Below are 16,890 nucleotides of genomic sequence, written 5' to 3'. Positions count from 1 at the left end.
TACAAAATCAGCAGGCGATCAAATACTTTTTTCCCTCACAGTAATGGGGATCTATAATAAATACAAATACAAAACCCAGGGGGGAAAAAAAGAGTTCTGACTGGGAAAAATCTTTTTGAATGGTCATCCAACTCGGAATTCCAGGTCGGGAACTCTGACCTCTTTCTACAGCTCCGACTTTCCGACCTGAAGATCAGTGACGTCAGGATTTGACCACGTTCTTTCAAAGCTCCCAGTTGTCTTGAAAGCACCATGAGCCTCAGGTTTAATTAATGGATCCTTAGCACAGTATCATAATGACATCACAGCACTTGAACTGTATGCTATGCTTATGCAGCTAAATAAATGCAATTAATATATACTTTTGTGTCTGGATGTAGGCCTTTCGGCCTATTTATTGTAATTTTTTGCACCTTGGGTCTGAAAAAAGCACTTTACAAATGTAATGAATTACTATTATAGGTTTAGCCAAGGGCTACTTATGAGATCAATATGGTCAATGTCTGACCATTAATAGGATAACTTCATTATATTCAAAAGTGATCTTCACAGGTGGAAAATGTAGGCTATTCCATTATGTTCTTGTCTATCAGTTGCTGTTTGTGTATTATACTTATTGGCATATGTATTTTCAGATGTATTATGAAATGTGTGTATGATGAATTGGCTATTATTGTGAAGGAAATCAAATGTAAAAAGTGATAATTATAAGGCAAGTAATATTGAACCTGGCATTTGAGTGGAAAAAAATATTCCTGTATTGTTGTAAAATCACCTCACAATAAGAATAAGCCGTTTTGGAACAATTTAGGCATAAGATAAAACATTACATGTAACTCTACTTTAAGTAAACAGAGCACAAACAACAGTGACATCAAATTTAATTAATCAAGCTTTGTGTAAAGTGATAAACATGGTTTTGGCACCTGTTGTCCAACCTCAGTCACTAAAAATGCAAATATTCTGTACATCAGTTGGCTACCTTTAAAAAATAAAATAAAATAATCCTTCCAAGCAACGTTGAATCTTAGAAGTTTACACAACATTTTTGTTTGATATATTTTTATATTTAAATGATTGCTGGATTCTTTGGGGGGAAAAATTGACCCCCAGCCATGTACATACACATTACATCATCTTTACGAATGGAGAACTCATTCTGTCTGCCAACATGTAACTATGTCACATCAGAGTGGTCTTGCTCAGCATCATTCTTTTCAATCAGGCTTGCACCCTTTGGGCACACTAACTAGAGGACGATGGAGTGCTCTATTCCACGTGAGGGGGTGGGTGGGGCAGGCAGCTCCATACTGCTCCACAGTCACCCCTTTTTGCCCCACCCCCTCACTGGGTGGTTTGTCCCATCAGAGGTTCCTACAGCAGGGCTTCTTCTCTTCAGGGTCGCCTGCAGCTCTGGGGACGGGGCTGGCCAGAGACACGGCACTAATGGACCCCCGGGTCACCTCTTTACTGCTCACCTTCCTGTGAATCTCTGATGGGAAGAGGCACAAGGATACAGTATGAATTCTGGTGCAACAAACAGTGACAAAAAAAACATTGACCACAAACTGCCAGTGACACAACTGCTTACATAAAACAATAAAACGTGGCACAAGCATTTTGTTCTGCAATGCAAACTTTCCACTCAGTTTAACTGATGAATTACTGAGCATTGATTGCACTACTATTACACCAAAAAAAAAGGTTAGCTAGAGAGCTAAAAACAAACAAATCAATAATAGGGTTGGTACTCTAAATATATAAAAGTCAATTACCTCCAAGGACATTTTGGAATGCAGTCTCAACGTTTGTGGACTCCAAGGCTGATGTCTCTAAGAACAATAGGCCATTCTTTTCTGCATAGAGCAAGAGAGGTAGTGTTTACTGAGTATTTTCTCAAAATGTAGGTTTGTCAAATTTGGGGTGAACTAGTGACTCAAGCCCAGTGCTTGACATGGACTGAAATAGGTTCTGGTACTCATTTTGGGTGCCGATACTGTTTATATTTACAGTAGGTGCAGGAGCTCAACAATACCTTTAAGCTAATATTCTATAAGAGGAACAGGAGCTCAAGCAGTAGAACATTTGAGGTGGCGGTACTCAGCTCCCAAGTCAAGCACTGCTCAAGCCACAAGTTTGGACCAATAAAGGCTATTGGCCTATTGGCTGTTGTGAATATTAGTATATTAGCAAGGCAAAAACCACAATTCACTATATAAGGGAACAACATTTTGAAGTTTGAAGTTTATGCAATTTATTATGTTTATTACAATGGAGTCATTGTTATTATCCTAGGATATATTCATGGTGCCAGAGTCTTGGCAGCTGTACCTGCAAAGTCCTTGGCATCCTCAGTGGGCACTGACCGCTCTGACCCCAGATCAGTTTTGTTGCCCACCAGCATGACTACGATATGAGGGTCTGCATGGTCATATAGCTCCTTAAGCCAGCGCTCCACACTCTCATAGGTCAGATGCTTGGTGATGTCATAGACCAGTAGCGCTCCGACAGCTCCTCTATAATAACTAGGGAGAAAATATGAAAGCGAAAGAGGTGGTGAGATAAGTCAACACCTTACCTGTAACCTGATGTTTTTATTCATATTTATAAAGTATGTGATGGGTGATGCCTCTGAGTATCCATATCCCATTTTTCTCTTGAAATGCCATGTAGGCCTCCATAGTACGATACATTGAACCGACAAAAGCATTGTAATATTCTAATAGACTTGGTTTTTGATTGCAGAAAGACGTTTCTAGGGAAGGAAATGTGCATGAGGGAATTATTCAATAAAGTATTTACTAAACTCTGGACAGAGAAGAACTAATCCTGCAGTGGTATAGCATATCCTCAGTGGTATAGCATATATTTTCCATGTCATTAAATTGAATGGACACAGTTTTACTGTTTTGAAACGTGTTTCCATGCCATTAACCCTTCCAGAGTCTTTACAAAATAACAAGTCAGGAATTTCTTAAGTCAGAGAAGAAAAATGTTTGTGTCTGGATGTGTATTGAATATGCCCAGCCATAATGGATATTTAGACCAAAATGCACAAGTAGTAAATGACTGGAACAGTGAACCTGCTGTTTATACCTCCAGGCTATCTGGGCAAAATGTGAAACCAGTGCCTCTCTAAGTGGAGTGTTTGGGCCTATAATACCACCCAAGGTGCCCACACAATAGTGAGAAATGGTCCCTGTGTGTGTGTGTGTGTGTGTGTGTGTGTGGTGTGTGTGTGGTGTGTGTGTGTGTGTGTGTGTGTCACAGTTTCATCCAGATTACTCACGCAGAGGTGATGGCCCTGTACCGCTCCAGCCCAGCCGTGTCCCAGATTTGAGCCTTGATGATGAGACTTTTCAGTTGAATTGTGCGTGTGCTGAACTCCACCCCGATGGTGGTGCGGCTGTCGTGGTTGAACTCGTTCTTGGTGAAGCGGGAGAGCAGGTTGCTCTTGCCAACGCCGGACTCACCTATGAGAACCACTGGAGAAGAAAGAAGGGGGAGAGGAGGGCATGAGTTCTAGTGCACCAGAAAGATGTTTGAATATGTGCTTTACATCCCCAGTGAGTCTCTATTATGTGAATGAATGGTATGTCTATTATTTAGGAAGGGGACTAGGTGTTTCATCCTAGAAGTATAACACTTTATTTTGCCATAGTGCAGACGAACAATAGTATCAGGCATAGAGCCTCGAGGTGCCATTTCAGGGCACAACACATATGGAATTACAATAATGAGAGTAAGTAATGTTTTTTTCCACACAAAAAACAATGATTCTTCAATGTCTCTCTTTCTTTACTGTTATAATCTCACTCATGTCATCCCATTGATTAACATCAACTCATAACTACAATAAGGCTGCTCCCTGAACATCCTGCACATAGCGTAACTCTTAGGTGAGGCCTAGGTGTGTCCTCAAACAGCCAACTCAATATCACTAACCCTACCCTAAACCCTCAGTCTTAGTCTGCTGCTCCTTATTCCCATTATATCATTAGGACTCTCTTCACAACGGTGTTCTATGACAGAAACAGCACCACACCCGTGCAAATAGTTACTGGGATAATTATGTTAAGTGAGGAATGTAGAACAAACCATCTGAGAAGTAGCATCAAAATCATGGCTCAGGTGTCTTTAAAATGAATTATCATGCTTGTTCGTGTTATCATCTAGGAAATGGGAGCTAATATGTTATTATTACGCTGTGTAGGTTAAGAGATAAGAGATATGTAGTATATACAGTGATGAGGGGTCAGTTGTTGAAGAGAACCAAAGGAGAACCAGCGAGGGGGAGATTTATTGCATTGCTCATGGGGAATTTCCTGTAATGAAACAGGCCTTCAAAAGAGGAAGCAACTAATAAAAATCAGGTGGTACAGTTTACACTGATACTTCCCTCTATCTTGCTGTGAGCAATACTGAGTCCAAACAGAAGAGGTACAAGGAACAATGAAGCCCCCCTGTATGTTTAAGTGACTCATGTGTTTGCTTCTAGAGTGGGAGCAGCTGACTCAGAAAGCCAGCCTTGGCCTACTTGACAAACATATAGGAAAATATGACCACATGTCACAATGACACCATGATTTCAACACAGCCGACTGGGCTGAGCCAAATACCAATTCCTGCTTTAATCTCAACCATGAGAATGTGAGCTGAACCAAGATAGGCATCCAAGTTCCATGGCGCACCAGCAAGAAATATCTAAGAAGAAAGTACCCAGGACACCAAGAATGTGATAAACGGCAGTGTGCAGAAGGTAAAAAAAAAAAAGAGTGACATGTTTATTCAGTACAGTCACCTAATACATATTATATTTATTGCCCTCCAAACCACTAGTGGGGATAAGATTTGCAAGTGTTGATTATCTTCCCTGCATGCTGATTTATGCTACAGAGCTTTTAACAGGCAATAAGATATTTGTCAAAAGCAAAAAATGTTGGGATCATGCCTGTTCATGTTCCCAGACTTACATTCTGAAGCAGCTATCCAGTTTCTGGTCTCCGAACCCAGTTTAGATTTAACCTGAGGTGTAAAACAGGCAGCAGGAAAGAATGTTTACGAGATGTTCTACTTTGGTTTGTTTTGGGTAATTGTTCACTCCATTGGCAGATCATTGTTCTGCTTTTGGTTTTTATTAGGCGAGATGAAAATGTTGCCATTTCCCCTCCCATACTCAGTAACCTCTTACGCAAACAATATCCCTGGTTTCCATGGCAAATAGGATAAGAGGCCTTGAAGCACTCTACTGGCCTGATTTGACTTTGTTCTGAGGCAAAAGGGTATTAAGTAAGTTGCGGGAAAAACTCCTCATTTAATAATAATTCAGATTTACTTGAATTGATTTCTGACTGCGCAGTTCCCTCAACTTATTTACATATAAAAGCTGCATTTACTTTTAGACAATCAAAGCAGGGAATCATTTAAATTTTACTTCATGATGTCTGGATGGTCTAAAAAATAAAGCTATAGTAGAATTAGGCCTAGTCCTTCGTTCCAGAATGAATGGCAGAAACTTCCATGTGGATCAGTGAAAACACAAAATTTGACTTCATCAACATCCCCTGGCCCAACTAACTGGGTTTTCTTGTTTCCCTAATCGACAAATCACTTCACCTCATCATGCACATCATCACCTCCTCTACCATGCCTGTAGCATATAGGACTTAGTAGGTCATGTAGTGAAACAGTACACATGCTTCTCTGGTGTGACTATAGACATAATGGAAAGAGTGATAGGATCAAATATTCAGGAATGTGTGTTTTCATGGAATGATATTGAAACTCACCACAATACCAGTTGGAGGTCGAGAATGTATTCAGTTACATAGAGAAATAGCATTCAAGTTCATAGAAATAGCAACATTCTTGAAGTAGCACTGTCTTGACTTGTAAAATACCAACAGTAGCTTATTAATGAACCTCAAGGTTAGATGCATTCTTAAAAGTACTGGATAAAACTCCTAGACCTGGGCTCGTATCCACAAAGCGTCTCAGAGTGGGAGTGCTGATCTAGGATCTGTTCATAGTCATATTCATCATGACCTAACATGCTAAACTGATCCTAGATCAGTACTCCTACTCAGACGCCCTGTACTACAGGACTGGCGTAAACATAATTGACAATATTTCTTGAGTGTATGCACTATGCAAGGCAACTTGCTTCTGAAACAGGGGGTGTCCTGTTTCAGGACACACCCAAGACTTTTTCTGTAATTTCAACACAGGTGGGAGTGACCTGCATCCTATCTGTGTGGTAATGTGTTACTAACAATCTAATGTGTGCTTTTGATACTGTGCTGACACTTAGCTTCTAGCCTTAACATACACACACCAAGTGACAGAATCCAATGGTTGTCTGTACTGAGCAACACTGCACTAGCTCTAACTACAGAAAAAGTAGGTTTCAGTCACTCTGTTGACATATACACTATATCATCATTGTGGCTCAGTTAGTAGAGCATGGCACTTGCAACACCAGGGTTGTGATTTCAATTCCCATAAAAGACCAGTAAGCAAAAAAGTCTGAAAATGAATGCAATCACTACTGAATAAGAGTGTCTGCTACATTATGTAAATGTAGGACATCAATCTGTTAAATGTGAAAGAACAAGGACTCACCCTTAAAGACAAAGTTGTAGGCCTCATCTGAACCCATGAGGTACACCTTCAGTGGTCCAGCTCTCAAAGTGTGAGGGGAGAAAGGAAAGATGACACTGGCCCAGAAGCCACTCACCCTAATCTTCAGATTTAAAAGAGCCGCACAAACACTTTGCAAGTCACCTGTCCCCCTCTACGTTTAATAGAAACCTAGATTGTTTACAAGGAACTTGCTCCGCTGTGTCATCAGGTAGTTCTGCTGAGGAATGATGGGGGTTGGGGGGAGTGGCTTGGTGTAAGTCTATGGCAGGTTGAACAGGTAGGACAACCACATGAGCAACTCTATGAAGAAAAAAAATAGCTACATGCCACCTGCTGGACAAACCAAATTGTCTTCAGGAAATTACTGTTTCCCTATCCCTTTTACATGGCGAGAGACAATCATTGCTTCCTGTGAGGTGTATTCACTACGAACCAAACGGAAGCAAACGAAACAGGGAGGGACCTACCTGTCAAATAGAACCTGATTTGTTGCAAAACTGTTTCCATTGCAAAATGTTTTGCTACGGTATGCAACTAATGAATAAACCCCTGGTTCTGTTCATCTCAAACCAGGAACACAAAGCAACAGTAAAAGGGACCAAGAAACAGTGTTGATAAAGGTCTGAATAGTCAAACACAAATATATATCAGTAAGAACAATACTGTCAAACAACTGACAAGGTAATGCAATCTGTTCAGGAAACCTGTAATGTCAGTTCTGCAAAAAACTCCTTGGTACCCCGTAACTAAAAATCTAATGTATGAATCAAATAAATGGTTTTATGCATTTCATATCATTGAAGACAAACACGTATTGATTTTTCATTGAAAAAAACGGAGTTTATGGATAGCCTGTTACAAAAGGATATCATAAATGTTATTGCGTGGCAACAACAGACAAATGTAATATTCTGACTAGGGTAAACAGTGAATGCCTTAAAGTTAATTTGTCAGCATTTTCAGCAGTTGGGAAAGGAGTCCTCTTACAGGCAATGAAATTCATTGAAGATTTACATAGCCAGCCTTACATAATGTGTGAACTTGACATTTGAACTGCATGCTACAAACGGCCAAATTACTAAACTCAAGCATTAAGTTAGAGCATACTGAGTATAAATACAGTAATCAGAAGACAAATACTCAGTTCATTCATACACAGACTGCGGTGGTTCATGAAGACCAGGTGAAGCATTCACATAAGCAACAAGTGTTCATGTATTATCACGGGAGACAAAATTGAAGTCAACACTCCAGCCAGAGTTCTCCTATGATGCAGCAACTTGGGTTAAAGGTTCCTCCAGGTACAGTACCAGCGCTTCAGCCTAAAAATACCATGCAGACAGGAGAAATATGCTTAGTATGGTATGCAGACATGGTTTGTGCTTATGGCTCTTTAAATGACATCCATGCTTGTTCTCTTCAGGAATTAGTCATTGGTGATTTGTCATTTCAAATACAACACAATTTGCAAACCAATGTCATCCACACTCAAAGTATTCTTCCTCACCTTGGCTTTAAGCATTCCAAAGCCCACCGTCTCTTTGGCATACATGCACAGCAGTAGGTTAGCTACCCGTGTGATGGCCACCCTGCCTTCCTGCAAAGATAAGATAAGGTCATCCTTTTCTACCACTATTTAACTAACGTTATAGGGCATACAACATCATTTCTCTGGAGCCTCTGACTGTGATACTCAATGGATAACCAACGCAAGGCAGAATGACGTAACAAACATTTGGTTCATGCATAGTAACTAGACCATATAGTTCAAACTAACCATGCAATCCATCAGAATGAATTTCAGTTTATCTTCGTTAAAAGCTTGATGCCCATTCTTGTCATAGGCCGACCAGATGTTGCTTGCGATGGCAGCGGTCACTCGAGCGTCAGTGTCCCCATAGCCAGAGTAAGCCAAAAGAGACCCTTCATTATTTAACAATCTGCGGGGAGAACATGTAAATAAGTTAGCCAGGGAGAGTGTTAGCTAAGACTTACCTACATGTAGGTAGCTGTCGTTATAAGCCATCTTAAGCACAAATAATTTACCGATTTAGCTAGTTAAAAGAAAATAACGCTATATTCACGTGCCTCTGCCACTCAGTACTTACAGTGTGCTTTGTACTCCGCTTGTATTTGCCTGGCTGAGAACTTGCGTCAATGCTTTTGGCCGTAACATGGTTAGAGTGAGCAATACTTTGCAGCAACTCAATTAATTTAGGCGAAATTATGACGTGTATCTTATCATCCAGTTCAGTGACTTATTCAACAACAACTCAAACACAATCCAGTCAGCTGACTCCTTCAACTTCCTGATACAAATCGTAATGCATTATGGGAATGGCAGTGGGTGCGTTCCAGACAATTGAAACCGGTCACTGGAATAATATATTCAAAGTGCACCTATTCAGCTCAGATCTGCCCCAATTATAGAATTGATATCCTTTTCATGTTGCTCCTGAGATGTTAAACACTTGTCTGAGTAAGGGGACTGGTGGGGAATCTGTATTAGAAGAACAGAGTTAACGGCAGTATCCTGACTGTGGCTAATTGCCGTTATTGAAAGGCACAAGATGGTATATCAAGGGCACAAAATGGCATATATCCCCATCATATTTTCAGACATGGGATTCCAACCAGTTAAAAATTCTTAACAGCTACCCCGAGTAATCTCTTTGCAGAGAGGCCAGATGAGTCTAACACTTGCATTGCTTTCAACTTCACAGCCCAAGCATAATTGATGAGACTGAACTAGCCCCAGTCATTTGTTTATCATTTACACAGCTTTCCTTTAGCCACCATTTTAGACCAGGATCTTCAAAGTTATATGAAATGATCATAAATTGAAGATCTAAGATATCCATGCTTATTATTCATTTGGTCATCATGGAGGAACATAAACGAATCCAAGCTCCACTCTGGTGAATGTTAAAACAGCTTAATTGCCATTAAGATACTTCAATGTTTATTACAGTTCACAATTTATATTTTCAAGCTTGGTCCTTTAATGAGCTACCAAATATGCATGGTCACCACTAACTTTCCCACCTCTCAGACTACACACAACAATTCCCGTACAAGTTGAACAAATCATCCATATCAAGTTCATGTAATTTCATAACATAGACAATGTAGACTAGTGTTAATCACACCTGGTCCTAGAGGGTTGCAGTCAGTGTGAACAGGCTAAGTCTACAACACCAACTACTCATCAAAATCATGAAAAGCTGAATCAGATGTGTTTGTGCTGGGCTTGCACTCAATTCCAATTTTACTTTGCCAAAAGGGTGAGGATTGGCGTAAGCTTGGGCTAAATGGAGTTTCCACCACATTTCTCACTGCAGTCCAGTCCAGTGCTTTTAAATCTGAGGTGTGGTGAACAAGTGTGCATTTTGAGAAGGATTGTTAATCTGAATTCAGCATAGGACATAGGGTACATCCCTCCAGGATCAGGAGTGAAGACTACTGGTGTAGACCATGCTTTTGAACTAAATGAATCACCACCACACACTCGATCACATTTCTTGAAAGGTATTATTAGAATAGATAACAGAGTGAAGGGACTCCAAGAAAAAGGCAGAGCTGAACAGATTTTCTTTAACTGTAGGTACTGCAACTAATATGTATGGGTTTAAGAAAAACAATTCTCTATGCCATTAGTACACTTTGTCATTCTAGATTCAACCAATTATTTTGGAATATATTGCTGAAACCAATACATACATTTTTATCTGGCATTACAACACTGCTTGTATGAAAATACACAAAATGGTTAACGTCAAAGGTGTCTGCATTTTTATCATTGCTCAGATTAAAAACATTGAGGTCTGATCACTTAACCCATAATCAGAGCCTAAACTGTTGAATAATTTACACTCAATAGCATTAATTGACTCAATGTAGCATTGACTACAGAGCTCACCAAGCTACCTTGCTTGACTTTCCAATCTGAAAATTATCTGTTCCAAAAAAGCTGAAAGTGTAAGCAAACAGCTGAACCAGGGGCGCTATAGTGCTCAAACAGAGAATCGAACAGCCTGTATCAGTTTTGAAGGAACACACCAAAATGTCAAGAAATTCTTAAAGCAGAAGGTAAACTGAAGGTGAGTGGTAAAGAAAAGAGAAGGTAACTTCTACAGCTCCTGTAATAAATACTAGCCAATCAGGCATGATAGAGTGAAATTAAGTAAAAACAAGCAGGTTCTCATGAAAATGAAAGAATGAGGGATTCCTCTGACCTATGATTTCAACACTCATATTCCTCCAAATTTCAACTCGTTACTGGCTAAACACAATCCATTAAGATGGGTTAAGTTGGCAACCTCATGCATTTCCAGCAAATGGGCAGTCATTTCAGAAATAGTCTTCCATAGTCAGAGGAAGTAGTCATGTCAGTGGTGGCGTCATTTTGCACCGATGTCATCATTCCACAGGGTTGATATGAGGTCTCTCCAATAGAAACTTGAATCTTAACACCCACTTCCTGCCCCCATATCTTTCCTACAATTCACAGATCAGCCAAAGAGATGAATAGTAATTGGAATTCAATTGAGTCTATCTGAGGGGCTTGTCAGACTGTGATGGACTGTGTTCATTTGTAATCTCCCACTCTAGCCCCCCCTAACCCCTCTCTCCCGGTAATCTCAGGGGGCTAAGGGAGTTAGGAGGGCTGGGAGCCCAGCAGTCTCTCAATGGCAGCATTGATGTCTCCCCCCGTGGCGATGAGTGCCTGCAGGTTGGCCTCGCGGTTGATGAAGCCCATGGCGCTGAGCTGGTCCAGCTGCTGCTGAAACCGCACCTCCGGGGTTACGGTCTGGGTCTGCAAAAGGGAGCATAGCCAAAGTCATTTTTTATATGAGCCTGCATTGAAAATGTTGCTGGGGTCCTATTTGAGTGACTGTTAGGAGACAAGTCTCAGTGCCAGTATTAATTGGTTTTAGGTCAATGAAGCCAGTAGAAACACAAAGCTAACGCTAACCCACTGGACAATAGCAAAGTATAGTTACCAAGTAGAAAGTCAGAAATTGTGTTTACAGCTCAATGACATACCGATGAGACGCCTCCTCCCCCAGCAAACATCTGTAACATCTGCTGCATGAGCTGCTGCTGTTGCTGGGATGGGTTAGTGGCAGCGGTGGGATTTGAGCCCTGTGTTGGGGGAGGAAGGTTTTCTGGGGCCACACTGCCTCCTGTGGTTGGAGGAATCACTGGGATCTCACCAGGAGCCAAACTAGGAGAAGAACCATAGTTAAAGTGGCATCATGAAGAAAATCAAATGTATAATGCACGGGTTTCTCCAGTAAACATCTACTGGATGACAGTTGGTACAGTACCTGGGCATGAGCCCGGGGGCTTCCGTCTGTAGGGTCTGCAGGCCCTGCTGAATCTGCATGAGAGCCTGCATGGCCCGGGGGTTAGTCATCACGGACAGTGACTCAGGATTCTGCATCTGTAAAATAACCATCTAGTTGGTCAATCCAAATGATGTTCCATTTAGTCACAGTCAGAAACTCAATGCCTTCCATAACACTCTGTCGTCTTTTTGTTTTGTTTTTTTGTCACTATGTGGAACTAGAGTGCATAACTGGAGACAGAAATCTGACCTGTTGGAGAAAGACCGGCATCTGATGTCTCAACTGTTCCTGTAACTGGGGGTTTCCGGCAAAGAGGGGGTTATTCAGCATTGCCTGAGGAAAATAGTAAAGGATTAAGCAATTATTCTACTCGTCACACAAAATAGCCTAGAATATTCATTTTATCAGTAGGATTCAGAAGTCCTGAATCCTACTGCAGAGAGGGATAAAGTTGTGCAGACCTGCGAGGCGAGGTCAGGGTTCTGCGCCAGCGACTGCATCATACTGCGCATGTAGGGCGCAGACAGCATGTTCTGCATCAGCTGGGGGTTCTCAGAGATCTGCTGCATCAGACTCTGCATGCCAGGGCTACCGAACACACCTGGACAGATTATAGGGAGTGGCATGAGAGAAACAGACCACGGATCAGCTAAGCAGCAAAACAAGGGTTATACTCAAGGGTGGTATGTTAATACAGATGTAAGGGGAAATATAGTTTTGCAGATTGACTAAAAGGTGAAAGTGCTTCTTCTGAGGTAGTGGTCTTACCATTGCCCAGCCCAGAGGCGTTGATGCCCAGGGGGTTGGAGGCACTGGGTGCAGTCCCGCCAGCGGAGGAGGTTGTTGTCGTGGAGGCGCCAGTCCCCCTGCTCTCTGAGGGGGTTGTTCCAGGGGGTCCCCAGGGGTTTGGTAAGGGTTCCCTGTTCTCTGTTCTGGAGGGCTGCACGCCAGAGTCTAAGTTGCCCCCCAAAGCAGAGAAGGGATTGTTTCCAAACTATGGATGAAAAAAAAAAAAAAAGTGGACTAAGTCACACAACCGGACTTGATTCAAGACGATTGTCTACATATGGTATTCGCAGGAATAATAGCTACCTGCTCTCTAGCGGCACTGAACATAGGCTCCTGGATGTCTGTGTACATCCTCCGGAGGGCGTTGTATCCCCCAGGGATGCTCTCCAGGTTGCTAAGCGCCCGGTCCTGGTTACGCATCATCTCTTGCATCATGGCTGGGTTCCTTGCCAACTCCATGGTCTGAAGAGAGGAAGGGAGTTAACATTATGCATCTGCGCATGAGCCTCCTCACATCCATTCCTCCCACCGTTTTGAGAGTGGTGCGGTCTAGTTTAAGAGTTTGGGCCTATGTACCTTTGCAATGTTACATAGACCCCTTTTTACATTTAAACTACATTGCAAGCTAACTACATAAACAAGCAAAATGGTTTGAGTAATATGCTCTTCAAGCATCGGTTCTTTAGAGGGATTCAAATAAAGACAAGACACACAACGATTCCCCAAAACCAAGTCTATGACACCTCGGGCAAAGGACCCATCTGAGCACCAGGCCTGACCTGTCTCATAAGTTCAGGGTTGTTGAGCATGTGGGAGATCTCAGGGTTGCGCTCCATCAGCTGCTGCATCTGAGGGTTGGTCACAATCATCTGCCTCATCAGGTCTGGGTTGGACATCATGTTCTGCACCAGAGGGTTGTCCATGATCTGAGACAGCATCTCCGGGTTGGACATCAGCTGTCTCTGCATCTGCTGCTGCATCTCCATGAAGTTGGCTGAGCCCATGCCCATGCCTGACAGGCTAGATAGGTCACCAAACCCACCTATGCAGACACAAGGGGGCGGTGGATTACTGGAAGGATATAGGTTAATGCCTAGTTGTGTGGATGTTGAGTAGTTGTAAGGCAATATGGTCGTCTTTCTGTGAGATGGCTTAGTGGGGACTGGATCACTAACTCAGTAAGTTGGGTGGCTGTGTGGAGGCTGGGGTAGGCCCAGTGCCTGGTGTTGTGCTGGCATTGGGCACTGCGCTGGGGTTGATGCTGCTGTTGGCCTGGGGGGTCCCAGAGCTGGATGCAGAGGACTGGGATGTGCCACCAACTGTGGCCCTGGAGAAAAAGTGAGATCATTATCAACCTAAATGTTCCCATTATCTATCACTAACATACACAATGGTGTTACTAGAATAGTGGGCAAGAAAATCTTCTTACTTGGGCGCAGTCTTGATGACAAGGTGAACAGTGAGTCCGTCCTTGATGCCGTGTTGGTTCAGTGTGTCCCCATCCTTTAAGATTTTGCCAGCAAAAATCAACACCAGCTGGTCCTGCTTGGCATTAAACCTTTTGGATATCTCCTCTTTAAACTGTATGCAAGAGACAGAATGAAGTGGCCGGTGAAGACAAATGGGAATAAAGAGGATAGGTACACACCCAAAGCATTCAGTGTTGGTTTAAAAAAAAAGTTATATTGGCTTAGCGATCTCGAAATCTAACGTTAGCTAGCTAACTATGTGAATCTGCTATCTGTCGCTTTTAGTTTTATACGAACCATGAGGTCAAATGTAAATGGTTTAGGAAGTCACCAAGTACAGCATTAACCATGTCGCTATCCGTAAGATTACGATCAGTTTCCCGAGGGTGGGTATAATTCATGGAACGTTCCAACATGAATATGTTCCATAAAAAGGTTGCCAACAAACAACACATACAAAGTTGTATATCGGCAGAATAAGATACCGGGTAGGGTGTGGGCTATTTCAATAAATGTTTCACTCACATTTACTCCGAAAAATGTCTGTCCTCACTCTGGCGGACAAACATTAAGAATAAGCTACGTGGTGAGTTGATGCCTATTCGGCAGCTAGTTAAATTGATCACGCTACTGTATGCGTTGTTTGTTGGCAACGTTGTACTTTACGAAGTTTTTGTAACAGATTCCTGTTGGAACGTTCCACAAATTATACCAACCCGTTTCCCAATTGCCTTTCGCAATGGCCGGAGCCTCCGTTGGCTAGCCGGTTATCAGCTAGCCTGATCGCAGCTAAAATTAGCTAGATAGATGAGCCTGACAGCGACAAACGTAGCTGGCTAGCTTGCTCACGAGCTAACGTTAGCTAGTTACGTAGTCAGCTAGCTCATGCTTGCTATACATGTCTTTATACAGTGCCGATTGTGCAAAACACGAATCAAACTACTATTAGGAACCGATTTAAGGAAATGGACAAGGTGAAAAGAAAGATTACTAGTCGGGAAATTGGGATAATTCTTCCCACTTAACATCGTAAACTAGCTAGGTAATAGTTAGCAAGTTGGCTAGCTAACTTCGATGTATGCTTGTTAGCCACAGCATGACTTGCATAACTGACTGTGTAAATAAATGCGAATACCTGTGCGACAGAAGAATCCTCCGAGATCGCGATCTCCTCTTTATCTTTCGGAGTTTTTACCGTGACCACGATCATGGTCCCGTCTGAGGCAGCATTTTCAACAACGTTGGAATCCACAGTGGGATCTGTGCCGCTGTTCTCCGCCATCTTTACTCTTCAAATTCACTACATCCAGAGAGGAAGAGGTGAAGCGAGAGGTTTCACTCAGCCCAAAATCTGTCAACGAAAATACTATTGGTTTGTATGGTCATTGAGAAGTCGAATTTGGTTACTACAATTTTTTATATTTTATTTGCTATGTGGGGGATTATTTTATCAAATAGAAGTTTCGCAATGGTGTACGGACGTGGCATTTAGGCAACTTTGAAAAAAACGACTTCATATCGGAGTTGTGCCTGTTGTCATAGAGATAGATAGAGGACTCATTATATAACACGTTCAAGCATGGACATTGCCATATTCAGGGCTTCTACCATTAAAGCGGTCAACTAGGTGGGGATTCCTATGAGTTGGGAGCAATCAGCCGATGAAGAAGAAGATAATTTACTACTTTAAAATGTAGCTAGCCTCAAAGGCGCTGCCAATGCTGTCACAAGACACTATAATCGCACATACAAAGTTGAGTCCTCTATCTATCTCTATGGCCTGTTGTTCACACTCGTTTCGGCCCTCTCATTGGCTAGAATGGTCCCACATGCCTTCCATCGTTGAGGACATGTATTTCCATTGTTATAGCGGTCACTTTACTATCTTGTCAATATAATAAACAATCTTTGCTATATCACAAAACTAGCTAACAAGATTCTCAAGCTGCGATGAAAGCAGTATTACCTGAGGTTTTTGCAACGTTGAAGTCTAGTGGTGTGGGGGTGTCATTGCATTTGACCAAAATGTATGTGTGCTACTCAATGATGTGTATAAACCCAGATGTAAATCATTGGTCCTATACTGTCAAATCTAAAATTGTAATGCTGAGAAAAAAAGTGGGCAACTACTTTATATATCAAACATTGTATTTAAAGGGGCAATCCGCAGTTGCTACATACATTTTTGGACTTAAGAATGAATGATATAAATTGATTATTGAAAAATATAATTTATGCCTCATGATCTTAGTTCAACTGTCACACCCTATCAAAACCCAAAATATAAGAATGGAGTAAAACAATGTTTGTAAACAATGCAAACAAACGCTGCATCCCAAAAACCTGGTTGAAAACTGCGCCACCCTAATGAATTTTACGTAAAGTCATATCTTATAAAAAAAAATATTTATGAAAGCTGTGATGGGAACAGGAAGTTTCTGTAGGCTTCAATTTTATAAATGCCAACAGATAATTTGTTCATTGGACATGGTGGGATCTTTTTGTGTCGGTAAAATTAATTACGCGAGAAATGGCGGTGGAAATGCCTTTATGCGCAAATATTGATTTGATATAATAATTATCATATGAAAGTACATTTGGATGTGGCGCGCGCGTAGGGGAAGGGGGTCCCGAGTGAA

The 16,890-nt window shown here is 41.8% G+C and overlaps 3 protein-coding genes across 4 annotated transcripts; all 3 read right to left on the bottom strand.

Moving 5' to 3' along the window:
* Positions 1-864: 864 nt before the first annotated feature.
* raa2a (Ras-related protein RABA2a) lies at positions 865-6,868 on the bottom strand. Of its 2 annotated transcripts, none has more exons than XM_014200683.3 (5): positions 6,622-6,868; positions 3,290-3,485; positions 2,332-2,525; positions 1,776-1,856; positions 865-1,492 (listed from the first exon to the last, which is right to left on the bottom strand). In XM_014200683.3, the coding sequence occupies exons 1-5, from the start codon at positions 6,656-6,658 to the stop codon at positions 1,365-1,367; spliced, it is 636 nt and encodes a 211-aa protein (XP_014056158.1). In that variant the 5' UTR covers positions 6,659-6,868; the 3' UTR covers positions 865-1,364.
* Positions 6,869-7,456: 588 nt separating this feature from the next.
* Positions 7,457-8,953, bottom strand: LOC106605307 (ragulator complex protein LAMTOR2-like). Its single transcript, XM_014200786.3, has 4 exons — positions 8,751-8,953; positions 8,420-8,582; positions 8,150-8,239; positions 7,457-7,964 (listed from the first exon to the last, which is right to left on the bottom strand). The coding sequence occupies exons 1-4, from the start codon at positions 8,816-8,818 to the stop codon at positions 7,908-7,910; spliced, it is 378 nt and encodes a 125-aa protein (XP_014056261.1). The 5' UTR covers positions 8,819-8,953; the 3' UTR covers positions 7,457-7,907.
* A 608-nt stretch (positions 8,954-9,561) lies between these two features.
* Positions 9,562-15,761, bottom strand: LOC106605306 (ubiquilin-4). Its single transcript, XM_014200784.3, has 11 exons — positions 15,387-15,761; positions 14,212-14,363; positions 13,958-14,109; positions 13,562-13,824; positions 13,086-13,244; positions 12,762-12,987; positions 12,455-12,594; positions 12,243-12,326; positions 11,973-12,088; positions 11,689-11,869; positions 9,562-11,458 (listed from the first exon to the last, which is right to left on the bottom strand). The coding sequence occupies exons 1-11, from the start codon at positions 15,531-15,533 to the stop codon at positions 11,300-11,302; spliced, it is 1,779 nt and encodes a 592-aa protein (XP_014056259.1). The 5' UTR covers positions 15,534-15,761; the 3' UTR covers positions 9,562-11,299.
* Positions 15,762-16,890: the final 1,129 nt, after the last annotated feature.

This window comes from Salmo salar, chromosome 05, assembly GCF_965601325.2.
Source record: "Salmo salar chromosome 05, fSalSal1, whole genome shotgun sequence".
Lineage (NCBI taxonomy): Eukaryota > Metazoa > Chordata > Actinopteri > Salmoniformes > Salmonidae > Salmo > Salmo salar.
This window is presented reverse-complemented; position numbering and strand designations above follow the sequence as displayed.